Below are 15,495 nucleotides of genomic sequence, written 5' to 3'. Positions count from 1 at the left end.
TCTTTATATCCATGTTGGCATTTTTTTTAAATTTGCTTCAATATACATGACATTGTATACATTGTACACATTTAATAATTCTACAAATACAGGGGGCAGTGTAAACACACACCCCCCACCCCGAACTGCGCATGCTCTTCTTTTTTCCCTAAGCGGGGGACACAAACTCTCTGAATTATATTCTCCCTCACTTCGTTCGTCCGAATATAAATCAATGAAGTGCTAAATTAATAAAACACAACACATATTAAGTAGGAACGCTGCTCGCTAGTGTTAAGAACGCTGCTCGCTAGTGTTTTTATTCCATTATAAACTGCTAACACATAACCATAACACATTAACTAATACAACTGTAAATCCCAAATTCATTGCACTCCATTGGATTTTCATCACTATCAGCCATATCTTTAAATCCTAGCGAGCGAGCTTAGAGTGCCGTGCTACCGCATGGCCTTACTATTTATACCCTATATAATAATGTGACTTTCAAAGAAACTTTTCGAACACGCTACATAATACCATGCCGCACATAATTTCAAATATATTCTCCCTCACTTCGTTCGTCCGAATATAAATCAATGAAGTGCTAAATTAATAAAACACAACATATATTAAGTAGGAACGCTGCTCGCTAGTGCTTAAAGATTCAAAGAGATAATATAATTGGGCTGATTACATACCGTGCAATTACAACTATATATATAAACAAACATAAGTTCACAAAAAATAATTTTAATAATTATATACACATAGAACGTAGATTCTTTGTAACATTCAACTGCTTTGATACAGAATCCTTAATATAATTGTCCCTTGAAAATTCTGTCTTCCAACGACCATGTATTTTAAATAACCTGTCATTTACCCCACATGAAGCTGCAGAAGTAGCGTCACCGCTACGTAAACTATGTAGACCAAACAGTTTTGGATCCAAACCAATGGACGAAAAAGAATCAAGTAATATTTCACGTGCCCTGGTGTAAGAAATAGGTTTGTTGATACTACAAAGTCTGTGACATTTACCTGATTTGAAATAACGTACAGACCTAAAAACGAAATCGTCTGGTTTTCCTGATATTTCCGCTAATTGTAAATAATGTTTTGTCCAAAACACGGGACATGTAGCATTACCTGTACTTGCAATGAGAACATCATTACCCCGTCTATAAACGTCAGTTTTGCTACTCTCAATATGTAAACGCATATAAAAATCATGAAAAGAAATATTTCTAACTCTTAAATTAGCTAATTCATTAAACCTTAAAAATCCCGCAAACCCCATCAGAAACATAGCACACACTCTTACACTTAATAAGTTATTTTTTCGACTGTCATCACCGTATTTGTTTATGATCAGCTCAAAAATTTCGGGCGTTATGGGTTCTTTCTTCTGAATTGGTTTACTAAGGATTCTTTTTCCCCCTTCCATAACCATATGCAGAATTTTTGTATCACACGGATTAACGCACACATTGAAATCGTGGAACCACTTGATACTGTAAAAATAGGCTGATAACACTGATTCTGACACCGACTGCTGCACGAGACTGCTAAGAAAAACGGCCACCGTACTCACTGCCGCGGGTTAATAAGAAACACCATGATCTGAACACCAGGTCCTAAACTTTTTAAAATATGCGTCGTACATTTTATTTGAACTATCACTCTTCCCTTTTCTGATTATATGCTGAATATCTGATGCTGCTGAATAAAGTCTGCTGTCCTTTTTCATTTCCTGAATTTCTGTCCAAACACTGCGCATCTATGAAAAAAAAAATGGTCTCATATTAAGGTTATGAACCACCAATCACATCTAAATACAGGCATATCGACATAATAATTTCATCACAAAAAACTGTTGTTTTTAAACAATTAGACAAATCTTTTTGCACATGGTGCGTAATTTTTTGCACATGGTGCCATTCCTAATAAATCAATTCACAAAAGCTTTGCACATGGTGCATGCATTTACACTGTACATTGAATTGCACGTGGTGCTCAATTGTTTAACCTCTCAAAATTTACTTTCAAAACCAGCACGTTACTCTGAAATTTTTCTGATGCAAAAATACTGTTTTTGTCTGAACCAGCTGTGAAAAAATTTGTAGGCCTTTTATATTCATAAAACTTCAGCACAAAATCCTGAAGTTTATTTTGCCTTTCATTCCAAACCATCGGCCAAAACAAAGTGGATTTCCATTTTGGAATTATTAATGTACCAAATGCTTTACATATTTGCATATGATTGATAACTTTGCATATCAAAGCAGGTGGGGTACAATCCAACAATTTTCATCAGCCCAATTTTGTGCAAACGCATCAACCCCTGAAGACCCGGGAGTCCAAAATCTAGAATAAATTTTTTTTAACCTTTCTATTCTTACTATCTGCAAATAAATCACATGTATATTCTCCCCAAACTTCATTAAAAAAAATTAAAAATTCTGTTTGAAACTCCCCAATCATCATAATCATAAATCTTGCTTAACTCATCTGCAGCTGTATTCATAGTTCTAGGAATCCATTCTAACTCTAATTTTATCGAATGCGCAACGCACAAACCAAACATTTCCCAAAGCAAGCTGATGCAGCTTTTAATTCATACTACCCTTAGAAGCAATAAGTACTGCATTTTGATTATCTGTATACACTTTAAGGGTTTGGTTTTGTGTTCATCCAAGTGAAACTCGTACGAAATAAAAATCTCAATATCTTAATAAATACTTCTTGCTTACTCTTGAAAACTGACCTATGACACCTTCCATGGGAAAGCTGTCTTGATATTATGCAGTTTGATTGTCACTTGCAGTGTCATGCAGCAATAATGTGCATATTACACTTGCAGGACTGCACAGCTACAGGTCTAACAAAACAATAACATGACATTTGTTGTATATGTGCAGATAGTTGAACGTCATGGGTACAACTATTTGTTTCGTTCCTAGCAATTCTGTGCGTACTTTTTTCATAACTGTCTGTTTTTCATCAACTAAGCATGTCCGCCATGCGAAATCTGTGGGCTGCCATTCCGGTATTGAAACCAACTGACTATTTTTGTAATCTGATGTCTCCAGTACCCCAATTACACAAAGCAATTAGAGAGATATCTCGTAAAACATCTCCAGCTATTAGAATGTTTCGATCTAAATGTTTAATATTGTTTATTATAAAAGTAACATCGATGTTTACGTCATATCAAGAGAATGCTCCATCTTTGATTTTACATCCATTTTTAATTAAGTCTGAGATAGCCGAGCAAACAAATTCTGTATGATTTAATGAAGACCTGTTATTTTTTAAAATAATACTAGATGGAAGTTCTTTGAAAGGGATAGCATACCCGCATCTTATAGTATTCAAAATAAAACTATTAGCATTAAGCTCAGAATTCCAGAAATTTATGCTTTTCTTGAGCTTGGATTTAACACTGACCATCTTAACATTTTGCTCATATTCATATTGCTCATTTAAATCAAACATATACTCAACTTCACTATTTTCATTGCTTAGAGGTTCCACTTGTAGTTGATGTTGACAAGGAGGGGATGGACTGTCCTTTAAGGTAGGGACAGTCTCTAACCAAGTGTCCGACTTGCCAACAGTAGAAACATCCACCACGATCTCTTTGGAACTGGAATCCTGTAGTTCCGACCCTTATAGCCCCTGTATTGAATTTGTCGGAGGAATTATACGACTGGCTAAAGCCACGAAAAAGGTCACTGGGCGCAAAACTTTCTCTGCGTCTCTCGTATGGTTTGCTTCTGAAGGAACGTTTTCTTGCAGCACGTCCCACCGCGTAACGAAGCTTAGCGGCATCTTCAGTATTATCCGCCAAGGGGTCATCGAGATACTCGTGCACAGTATCCCATCCGTGACGGTCGGCGATTTTTAAAATTTTGTTTCTCTGCTGTAGGGCAGTCTTTTCTTCCGCAATAACTGCTGTGGTCTTTGTAAAATCCCCCTCCTGAATGAGTACTTCAATTTCAGACAACTTAAAAAGTCTATCTTGGTTAAAAGCGAATTGAATCTTATGCCCCTCATGCTTAAATTCAAATGTTTGTCTGGACTCAGGCACGTGTCCTGCACTTTTCAAGGCAATACTTTTTCCTAGTTGTTCTGTAAGTCCCGTAATTGTACTCACGATCACATTACTTTGTTTTTCTAACGCTGTATTGAGTGAAGCACTAAACAGCGAAACGGTCTCCTCGTTTGAGAGCCCAAATTCATTGCACTCCATTGGATTTTCATCACTATCAGCCATATCTTTAAATCCTAGCGAGCGGTCTTAGAGTGCCGTGCTACCGCATGGCATTACTATTTATACCCTATATAACCACGTGACTTTCAAAGAAACTTTTCAAACACGCTACATAATACCATGCCGTACATAATTTTAATTAGCTTGTTTTATTTTATTTTTTTATTTTTTTTTTTATTTATTTATTTTTTTTTTTTTTTTTTTGGATTTACTAAATGATACTATTCAACATGTGAAATGAAAAAGTTATGATGTCTGGCGTGTACAAACTCATAAAATCATTATTACAGTGTGATAAATATTCTGTATATTAAAAATAATCTTCTATACACATATTAAAGAATATTGAATTTAAATCTTTATATCCATATTGGCATTTTTTTTTAAATTTGCTTCAATAAACATGTATACATTTAATAATTCTACAAATACAGGGGGGCAGTGTGACCCCCCCCCCCCCCGAACTGCGAATGCTCTTCTTTTTTTTCCCTAAGCGGGGGACACAAGTTCTCTGAATTAGCTTGTTACATCCATTAAAACTGTTTAGTAATAGCTAAATTAGACACCATGTATTGTGTAAAATTTTGACAATATCGAACGTGAATATAAACATTATATGATTCTTGCTTAGCAAGCGGGAGGTCCCGGGTTCAAATCACCGAAAATCTCTTTTTTTTTTTTTTTTTTTTTTTTTTTTTTTTTGATTTACTAAATGATAGTATTCAACATAAGAAATGAAGTTATGACATCTGGCGTGTACAAACTTCTAATAAAATCATTATTACAATGATAAATATTTTATATAAAAAGAATTTTCTAGACACATATTAAAGAATAAGCAATCAAATCAATTTATCCATATTGGCATTTTTTTTTATTTGCTTCAGTTTACTTGTATACATTTCATGATTCTGCAAATTTCGAAGGGGGGGGGGGGTCCCCCGCCTTTAGATCTGGGCATGCTCTTCTTTTTTCCTTAAGCGGGGGACACAAATTCTCTAAATTAGCTTGTTTTATAATATTTTAGGTATTAATTGGCTTAGAATCATCAAACTTAGTTGATGCATCTTGGGTCCTCAGAGAATGACAATTGATAAGTAGGTCACCATGACCAACTCTCAGATGCTAATTGGCTTAGAATCATCTTGGGTTCTCGGAGTTTTCATCTAAACTGTTGGTCATGATGACCTACCTTTGAAATTTCAAGGCTTTATCTAAATATACAGGATACTTAGAGGCTTCAAATAGAAGTAATAGGTTGTACAGTTTATCAGAAGAGCGATTCAAGGCCCTTGGGCCTCATGTAAATTGTTAAAATCATGACCCCCGTAGGTAGGACGGGGCCACAACAGGGAATCCAAATTTTACGTTGAAATGTATAGAAAAATCTTTAAAAATCTTCTTCTTAAGAACCACTGTGCCAGAATAGCTGAAACTTATATGGAAGCATGCCGGGGTAATGTTTCTTTGTTTGTTTGTTTAACGTCCCTCTCGAGAATTTTTTACTCATATGGAGACGCCACCACTTGCCGGTGGAGAGCTGCATTATGACCTATACTCGGCACACGGGGCCATTGAGCAGTGAGGGATCTTTTTCGTGTTAGTACCTTTTCTTTGTTTGTTTATTGTTTAACGTCCCTCTCGAGAATTTTTCACTCATATGGAGACGCCACCACTTGCCGATGGAGAGCTGCAAATTTTGACCTATACTCGGCACGTAGGGCCATTGAGCAGTGAGGGATCTTTTTCGTGCCACCACCTACTGTGACATGGGACCTCGGTTTATAGGTCTCATCCGAAGGACCGGTCTCCACGTCCCACAGTGGGATTCGAACCCATGTCAACTCTTACTCCGCAATTCTAGAGCAAATGCTCTAACCACTGCACAGCGATGGTAACCCGGGGTAATATGGATTTTAAATTGTTAAAATCATGACCCACGGGGGTAGGGCGGTGCCACAATAGGGAATCCAAGTTTAACATTGAAATATATAGAAAAAATCTTCTCCTCAAGAACCAGTGGGCCAGAAAAGCTGAAACTTATGTGGAAGCATCCTGGGGTAGTATAGATTCTAAGCTGTTAAAATCATACCCTCGGGGTAGGGCGGGGCCACAATAGGGAGTCCAAGTTTCTCATTGAAATAATTATACAGAAAAAATCTTTAAAAATCTTCTTCTCAAGAACCACTGGGCCAGAAAAGCTGAAACTTATGTGGAAGCATCCTGGGGTAGTGTATTGATAAAAGTGTTAAAATTATGACCCCCAGGAGTAGGGCGGATTGTTAAAGAAATTGTTATAACCATGACCCCTTGGGGTAGGATGGGGCCATAATATGTATTACATGGGGAAATTCTAGTGAAGAACAGCAGGGCCAAAGTTACTCAGGCCCATGGGCCTCTTATTTTCAAATCATGACCAATGACACCCCCCCCCCCCTCCCCTTCAAGGATGGTGTGTTGGGCTACAGTGGGCACTCAGTGTGTTACATAGGGAAGGTATAGGAAAAACCTTAAAATCTTCTCAAGAACAGAAAAGCTATGACTTGTCATATTTATTTGGTGGAATATCCTCAGATAGTGTAGGTTCAAGTGTGTTCAAATCATGACCCTTGGAGTTAGGGTGGAGCGACAATGATATAGGAAAAAACCTTTTAAAATCTGAAGACCAGCATGGCCATAGTTAGTCATTTTTATGTGGAATCATCCTCATGTAGTGTAGGTTCAAGTTTGAGCAAATTGTAACCGGAAGTAGAACTCTTTAATGATAAAGGTAATAAAGTCACTAGCCAACGCGGCTAAAAGTGGAAATTTTCAATGTATCCAGTTATCAAGATCAACCAAGGTAAGGGGATTTCTGAACAATGATCAACGCAAAATGAAAACACTGCTGTAAGTTTTATGAATTCAATAAATGATAATCAAAATTTAACAAAGAGTAATTAAAGTCTTTTAAAATTGCACAGGAATAAATAAAGTTTTATCAAAATATAATTTAATTTGGCAAGTGAATAACAATAATCTCAATAAATAAATAGGAAGTTTATGAAAATTTTAATAGAAAATGGGAGGAATGTGGAAATATATTTATTACAGGTTGAACAAATTTAAAACTAGATATCGTTCGATTCCCTTTCAAACACATTTTTCTATTTTTCCTAAATGAGTAGGAATACCTGTATGACCAGTTTTGTAATGATAATAAAGGTAAAGCGTTCTTTGTGTTTTGTCATTCGAGCTCAAGACTGCGTGCATTTCGGTCACAATATGCTCCCACCCACCCCTCCCTCCCTCTAGTAATATTCTGTTGTTGTAATATTCATTTTTGTAAATGTTATGAAAGCACCTTATTAAATGTTGAGCAATGTCGTCAATTAAATGCGCAGGTCTTGGAGCTTGTACCCATAATATTGGGGTTTTGTTTTGATTTTTTAATGAGGATATAAATAATTAATGTTCGGTTGAGACAGGTCGAATTAGAACATAAAACCTATGAAAAAATGAAAGATGCTTAGTAAAAATATCTATATTCCCACTGGGCCTCCATACTTATGAAAATGGGCAAAAGTGTACACAACTGTAAATGCCAATGAGCTGGAAAATTGTAAGGAAAATGAGCTACACAACCCTAAATAAACTTATCAACACTAGAGTTGAACTTAAATTAATAATGCTAAGTCTAGGCTCTAAAAATAACTGACCCAGAAAATAAACAACACCAATAAATAAATACCGAATAGTGGTTCTAGAATTTATATCTGTTATCTACAAATCCCTAGAACAGGCTGGACTTGGAAAGGGGAAAATAAAGAAATCGGGCGTACAAGGCGAGGTCCCCTGCTCTGAGGCAATTATATATTTCTCAATTTTCAAAGTTCGCGGAAAAGTTCTATTTTTCTCAAATTATGTTTTCAGTAATGCCATCTTCAACACATTTGGTTCATTTATTTTAATGAACGACTTATTAATTAATAATTTGTTTTAAAAGTTAACAGTAAGCATATTTCGTGGAATATGGGTTTATTAGAGCCATAAAAAATGACTTTTGAACATGAATGGGTCAAGTCTCCATTCTTCATTAATGTTTAAATGATGGAAGAGTAAATGTAAAATCTATTTCATGTTTCAAAAAAATGGAATCTGAACCCATTCTGTGTGAAAATCGAACATTTCTGGAAAAAATTATACGCTTCAACAAACTTGTTTATTTATATCACACTGACACAAGTTGAAGACAAGTAGACTTAGTGGCATAGTGGTTAACGCGTTCAGTGTTGCGCCTAACCGTGAGCTTTAGAGAGAGTTCAAATCACGCAGGAACCTTTTTTTCACATACCTTTAAAACATGGATGAAAAATAAATTATTTATCTATAATTTATTCAACAAAATATACGAAGCAAATGTGTAAAAGCTAAGACCCTGTATATGATAATTGCGCCCCCCCCCCCCCAATGTGGACATTTCGGATTACTTGTTTATGAATGAAATGTTGGAATGAAATCTGTCTTACAAAGACGTGTTTGACTAAAATCACATAATGTATGAATAACCTGACAATTGCTTACGATACGCGTTTTCCCCAACCTGGCATTTACCACCCTGTAAAAAATCTCTGCCTTTAAATTATAAATAAATAGGGATATAAAAAACAATTCAAATCGGGAAAAATATTCAGTCTTTATTGCATCTGGTATTATTTCGCCAAGTATATTAAGTATTCGCTGGTAGGAATTGCTGAAAACAATGCACAATATTACTTTACCGTTTTCTGTCACAATATCGACAACCTCGTTTTTGAAACATTTTAGTGCGGTACGAACCCGATCGTGAACCCGATTATAAAAAAGAGGAATGCTTTAAACTAATTTACTCTAGCACCTGTTAGTCAAACGTGACAGAATTCAAACTTGATCTATAGTTTGTCGCTATAAAGCTACCTAGCAAGTTTGAAATCAATAATTTTAAACCCAACAACCTCGTTTTGTAACATTAATATAGTGCAGCACGAACCCGATCTCGAACAGCTATCAAAAGTACTTCGGAAAGACTACCAACGTGGATGACACTTTGGCAGAAAGTTCCTTTAAAAGTTAAAAAGTGTGGAATGTCAACACATGTCCTAACTTATAAAAGACAAAAAAAAAATAAAGGTGTTTTAAGTAAGTAACAACTGAAAACATAAGGTAAATAGAATTATTGACAAACAAGTTGATGAAACAAGAATATCAGCTGTCTCGTTTAAAGTCATCATTTCGTAAGTTCTATGGTCGATACAATGACCTTGTCAGCAAATACAATTTATCATTGAGTCAAATGCTGACTTACGTTTTTCATACAAATTGTTAGGCCATTATTTACACACTGAATTGTCGACGGATTTTTCCGTTATATCCCGATCATGACAAGGAGCACACGGCGGGTGTGACCGGTCGGCAGGGGATGCTCACTCCTCCATGGCACCTGATCCCACCTCTGATGTTTGGAGGTCCGTGTTTGCTCTGCTCCTATTTTGTATTGTTTGATGGACTTTTGAGCCTGAATACTGTTCGTTATCTTCATATATTTCATCATACTGAAATACCAGCAAATACTTCTAAAATATTATTTACGAAACGAGGGCTATGAAATAAAATTCTAAACCACTACAAAATCAAGACCCCCAGGAGTAGGGTGGAGCCACAATGGGTGGTCATTGTTTCATATAGGAATGTATAGGATTTTTTTTTAATCTTCCTGAGATCTGCAAAGCCATGGTTAGTCATATTTATACAGAGGCATCCAGGAAGAGTAGATTCAAGTTTTTCAAATCACGACCCCTGGATCCAGGGGTAAGAAGGGTCACAATGGGTGATCAATGCCTTACATGGGAATATAAAGAAAAAAAACTGTTAAAAATCTTCTTAAGAACAGCAATGCCATGATTGATATATTTAAATTGAATCATCCTTAGTTAGTGTAGATTAAAGTTTATTCTAATCATGATGTCACAGCCACAATTGAAAATCTGCTCAAGAAACACTGGGCCAGAATAGATGAAACGTATGTGAAAGTTTTACTACATAGTATAGATTCAAGTATGTTAAAGTCATGACCCCTGGGTAGAGTTGGGCCACAACAGACTATCAATTTTTTTTATAGGAATATATAATGGCATGCAAAAGAAACACAACATCATATAATTCGATTTGAAGGTGACTTCAGGGATATGAAGATATGTGATAAAAGTTTTACATAGCAATATGTCTAGGGAAAAATCTGCCATAGTGTCTTGGGTGAGCGTTGCAGGCCATGGACCTCTCGCATTCAAATACACCTTAGGTAGAGTGGATTCAGGATTGTTTAAATTATGGTCCGGAGGGGGGGGGGGGCAATTAAAAAAAGTTTTTAAAAAAAAAAATTGGTTCAGTCATGGCCCCCAGGGGGCCAAAAAGGATCAAAGTATAACATGAGAATCTATGGAAAAGGAAATCTCAAAAACTGCTTTGTTATGATATGCAAGAATCATCAGGTGTAGGTTCAAAGTTTGACTGATAGATGAAGCTGTGTTACCCAAAAGCAAGAGAAATACAATGACCAGGAATCAACAGAACAATAATTCCTCTAGTTCTCAATAACAAATCTTAAAGTAGATTTATTTACTTGCCTGTACTTGCCCCCATTTACCACTATCACCATTCAGTCTAAACAAAACGATAGCGCTTGAGCACTGTTTGTAAGCCCATCTCATTCTCTTCCAAACTCACAGTGTTTGAAAAATTTTATGTACAAAGATAATGTATATTTGTTTTTTTTACTTATCTATTATTTACAAGTCTGTCTGACCATTAAATACATGAAAGTACTTCTGGTATTATATATGATAAAAATTCTTTTATAATTCTAGTATTTAATTGACTTTTCAATTCGTATTATTTACTGTGATTCATTATCATAGGTAAATAGCCAAGATGAAGAACCTTTCTCAGTAGAATACAAAAAAGCCCTGCCCAGCACCAGATGGTTTGACCAAGTGGATCAGAATTTCTAGAATCTGGTAAAAATACCCTTGCTTATTACAAATATACTTTGTTTGTCCCCTAGATGCCCATGGCACAGAAGAAGATTTTCAAGAAATAATGCACTTTCAATATTGATGCAACACAGCCCTATCCTAACACTAGATTCCCTGATCCAGGGGCCATTAAGTTCGCGTTTTTGGAACAGGCACCCATGATCATCATAACTGCTCTTGGTTTGTTTGCATAATAGACCAAGCATTTCACTGTAGTAAATCAGAGCTTTTTTTTATGGATTTCAGATTGTTTTATTTTATGTTCTCTTATTCATTCATGTATATTTTAATACTACATAGAAACATAACTTGTAAATTAACGTACTATTTTCAAATTTTACATCATTGGTATTGAATTTAAGAGATTTTAAACTTCAAAATCTCATAACATAATTTTTTCGAGTTATGGCCCTTGGTCGGCAGACATTTCTGGTCACTCCGAGTATTTTGATCTTCTTTGCTTACATTTCCTATTCGAGGGTGCTGTATGCTGCTGAATTTATGTGAGTCATTAATGTGGTTTATATGCTGCAACAAGTGCAACAACAAACTGTGAGTATCACTGTAATCGATTTTGAACGTTGAAAACAACAGACTGTAGCGAAAGTAAACCGGCTGAACACTACTCAACATGCAGAAAGTACAGAGAAATCTGTCAATACACTTTTCTACACGGTTATACAAGGGTGTAACTCACGAAGAAGTATTAGATGGATTAAAAGAAAACACTGATATAGATATTGAAGATATAAAAGCAATTCAGATTACTGAAAAAGACTGTGTTATTACACTAAAAAAAGAGCAAACAAAAGAAAAACTTTTAATGTCCGGTGTAACGGTAAAAAATCGAACAGTATCATTGTATGAGATTGACAAACAAATAACAAATGTAACAATCAAAGATGCTCCCGTTGAGCTGCCAGACTCCTTCATAGCTACAAACATGATGCAGTATGGGCAGGTAGTTGCGGGCAGCATCAAACATGGCACAATTAAAAACACAGCTATTAAAAATGGCACGCGATACCTGCAAATATTAAATTGTATTCCAACTCTACCTAACAGGACGAAATTTGGAGATCATGAAGTCAGAATTTTTGCAGACAACAATCGCACTCAATGTCCATATTGTGGAAATTCTGATCACCCTTCGTACAAATGTATTAAAAAACCTGTAAATAAACCAATCTCATTCTGTTACAACTGCAGTAAACAGGGTCATATAGCAAAAGACTGTGAAAACGATCCTGTGTGTAGATATTGTAAGGAACAGGGTCATAGTAAAGAGAACTGTGAGGTACTTTCAGAAAAAATGCTAACAAGATATGGTAAATATGCCGCAGAAATTAGCGAAGGCAGAGAGGCCTTACACTACGATTTCAACCAATCCCGACCTGACAACAATGCGGAAGCTGAAAAACAGGACGAAAAGCATGATGAACAGATTGATACTGTAATTTTAGGGGCGTCAAACTGCAAACGAATTCAAAGCTTACCGCCAAGTATTTTAAATACTTCGGTCTCCGGATCGTCCTACGAAAACGTTTCAGAATTATTAGAATTCGCAAGAAAAAAATTAGGAGAACGTTATCGTTCACTTGGGAACAAATGTAATGACGGGACTCAACAAAATTCAAGAAGCCTTCCCCGAAGCGCAAATCGCCGTATGCACTGTCATCCCAAGGAAAGGAAAAAGCGCCGCAATTAAAAAAATGAATGACAATACTTGGCATGTCAATAAATTCATAGAAAAACTTTGTGGAAAAAAACGAACGTTTATCGGTCATTGATATATGCAGTTCCTTCATTAAGGGTTTGGTTTTGTGTTCATCCAGGTGAAACTCGTACGAAATAAAAATCTCAATATCTTAATAAATACTTCTTGCTTACTCTTGAAAACTTACCTATGACACCTTCCATGGGAAAGCTGTCTTGATATGTATGCAGTTTGATTGTCACTTGCAGTGTCATGCAGCAATAATGTGCATATTACACTTGCAGGACTGCACAGCTACAGGTCTAACAAAACAATTACATGACATTTGTTGTATATGTGCAGATAGTTGAACGTCATGGGTACAACTATTTGTTTCGTTCCTAACAATTCTGTGCGTACTTTTTCCATAACTGTCTGTTTTTCTTCAACTAGGCATGTCCGCCATGCGAAATCTGGGGGCTGCCATTCCGGTATTGAAACCAACTGACTATTTCTGTAATCTGATGTCGGGTAGACTTTACTTTACCGGTCCCCAGATCCGCAAGATCCGCGTGCTCATTGCACTATGACGTAAGACTTACGTCACTCAACTGATTAGGGTTGGTTTTGCACATTTTTCGACTGGTTAAGGTTAGTCTTGCACCCACCTGAAAGATTAGGGTTAGTCCTTCCATAAGTTTTCAACTGATTAGGGTTAGTCTCGCATCCATCCGAGAGATTAGGGTTAGTCCTCGCACATGGGTTAGTCTAGCATCCGCCTGGGAGATTTGGGTTAGTCCTCGCATACCATCTGAGAGATTAGGGTTAGTGTCTTGTTCTTTTAGATTAATTAACAAATTCAGTTGCATCTGTATTTTTTGCAAGATCTTAATTCAGCTTCAACGACATCTCGTTGGTTTGTTTACATAAAAAAAAAATGGCTAAGTACAAAAGAAACGGCACTAAGCATGCGCCGCACGCGCTCCGTTCACAATTATTTTGTGTCTCCTTTTCACTGAATAAACAATAGTTATTACTTTTTTTCAGAGAACGAGGTTAAAAACTTCGTTTAAAAACGAAGTTTTAAACTAAACTTTTAACCGTAGAATTCGATTTTGGGGTCAAAAAGGCTTAAAACCTCATATTTTAAATTTTTTTCGATCGCTCACGCGATCTCATATATATTGAAGTCGCCTACGGCGACACTATATTTTAGCGCGTTTTTCTGGGGACCGGTAAAGTCAAGTCGTTCCTCTGATGTCTCTAGTACCCCGATTACACAAAGCAATTAGAGAGATATTTCGTAAAACATCTCCAGCTATTAGAATGTTTCGATCTAAATGTTTAATATTGTTTATTATAAAAGTAACATCGATGTTTACTATCAGGGAATGCTCCGTCTTCGATTTTACAATGGACAGATAAATTAATACGCGCCCAGTTTTAGCAGTTCCGACTGAATTTAACGTCTGTTATTTCTTTTGCAGGTAAGGCTATTAATTACCTTTTATCAAATAAGCATATTAATCCTACAAATGTAGGACAATGTCATATAATATTGAAAAATATTGCACGAAAATTAAGAACTATAATCACTCAGCGTAGTTTATTTCTGAGGTCTGCCATGCGATATTCGGCTAAAGTGAAAGTAGGAGCTGGTAAGTCGATTTGTTGTGTTTATTGTGAATTATGAGCCTTATCTCAGAAATATGATATAACTCCTAGTATCAGTAATACATTTTGAGTATGACAACGCCTGCGATCTGATGCACATCAATTTTAAAAAGGTTAAACGTTATACAAAGGATCTGAGAATTTCCACGTGTTTCTTGCAGACCACAATTTGGTAGCGGGCAATATTTAAGGTTCCTCTAATAAATATTACTATGTTTCAAAATACTAAAAGTATTCGTTATTGTATAAAAATATAGTTCAGTCAAAAACATGGTTTCAAATATTATGAGTAGAGTAAAGAACTAAATTTTGTTTTCATTAATGAGCGATTTTTGTGTAAGATCCTTCATTGAGCCTCAGGCACACCAAGTTAAATGTCCAATGACGGCTAAGTGAAGTGGCTCTACGTAGTACACATATATGGTAAATCAGATGTGTTATTTGTAGATCAAAATTTTGATATTCAAATTTTATTACTTTTTGTAAAAGAGATGCAAGTATTATTAATTATTTATATAAATAATTTTCACATAAGTTTGTACTGTATACAAACCATCATTTTGGACTTGGTCCTTCTGATTTGCAGATTAGTGCAGTATATGTAGTTCTCATGGGGAAAAGTAAATTAAACGATAAAAATTTTCAAGGATGTCAACTTAATTTGCTTATTGCTTGATAGGTAAATTGTTCAATGTTCATCAATTTGATGAAGAGTGCAGCAAAATTGAAAAACAGCTCTTTTTTTTTAAAGATGAAAATTGCATAAATTATTAATAATTAATATTCTCTAGTTGAAATGGTTAAGATTGAAAACTTGA

General features: G+C 35.7%; 1 protein-coding gene across 1 annotated transcript; it reads right to left on the bottom strand.

Moving 5' to 3' along the window:
• Positions 1-1,440: 1,440 nt before the first annotated feature.
• On the bottom strand, positions 1,441-4,261 carry LOC133176401 (uncharacterized). Its single transcript, XM_061311524.1, has 2 exons — positions 3,490-4,261; positions 1,441-1,762 (listed from the first exon to the last, which is right to left on the bottom strand). Exon 1 carries the CDS (start codon positions 4,259-4,261, stop codon positions 3,500-3,502), a length of 762 nt encoding a protein of 253 aa, XP_061167508.1. The 3' UTR covers positions 1,441-1,762; positions 3,490-3,499.
• Positions 4,262-15,495: the final 11,234 nt, after the last annotated feature.

The sequence above is a fragment of the Saccostrea echinata genome, unplaced genomic scaffold (genome assembly GCF_033153115.1).
Source record: "Saccostrea echinata isolate AGI-Se365-2 ecotype Australia unplaced genomic scaffold, CSIRO_AGI_Sech_v1 ptg000075l, whole genome shotgun sequence".
Taxonomy (NCBI): Eukaryota; Metazoa; Mollusca; class Bivalvia; order Ostreida; family Ostreidae; genus Saccostrea; species Saccostrea echinata.
The sequence above is the reverse complement of the archived record's forward strand: the minus strand, read 5'-3'. Positions and strand labels throughout refer to the sequence as shown.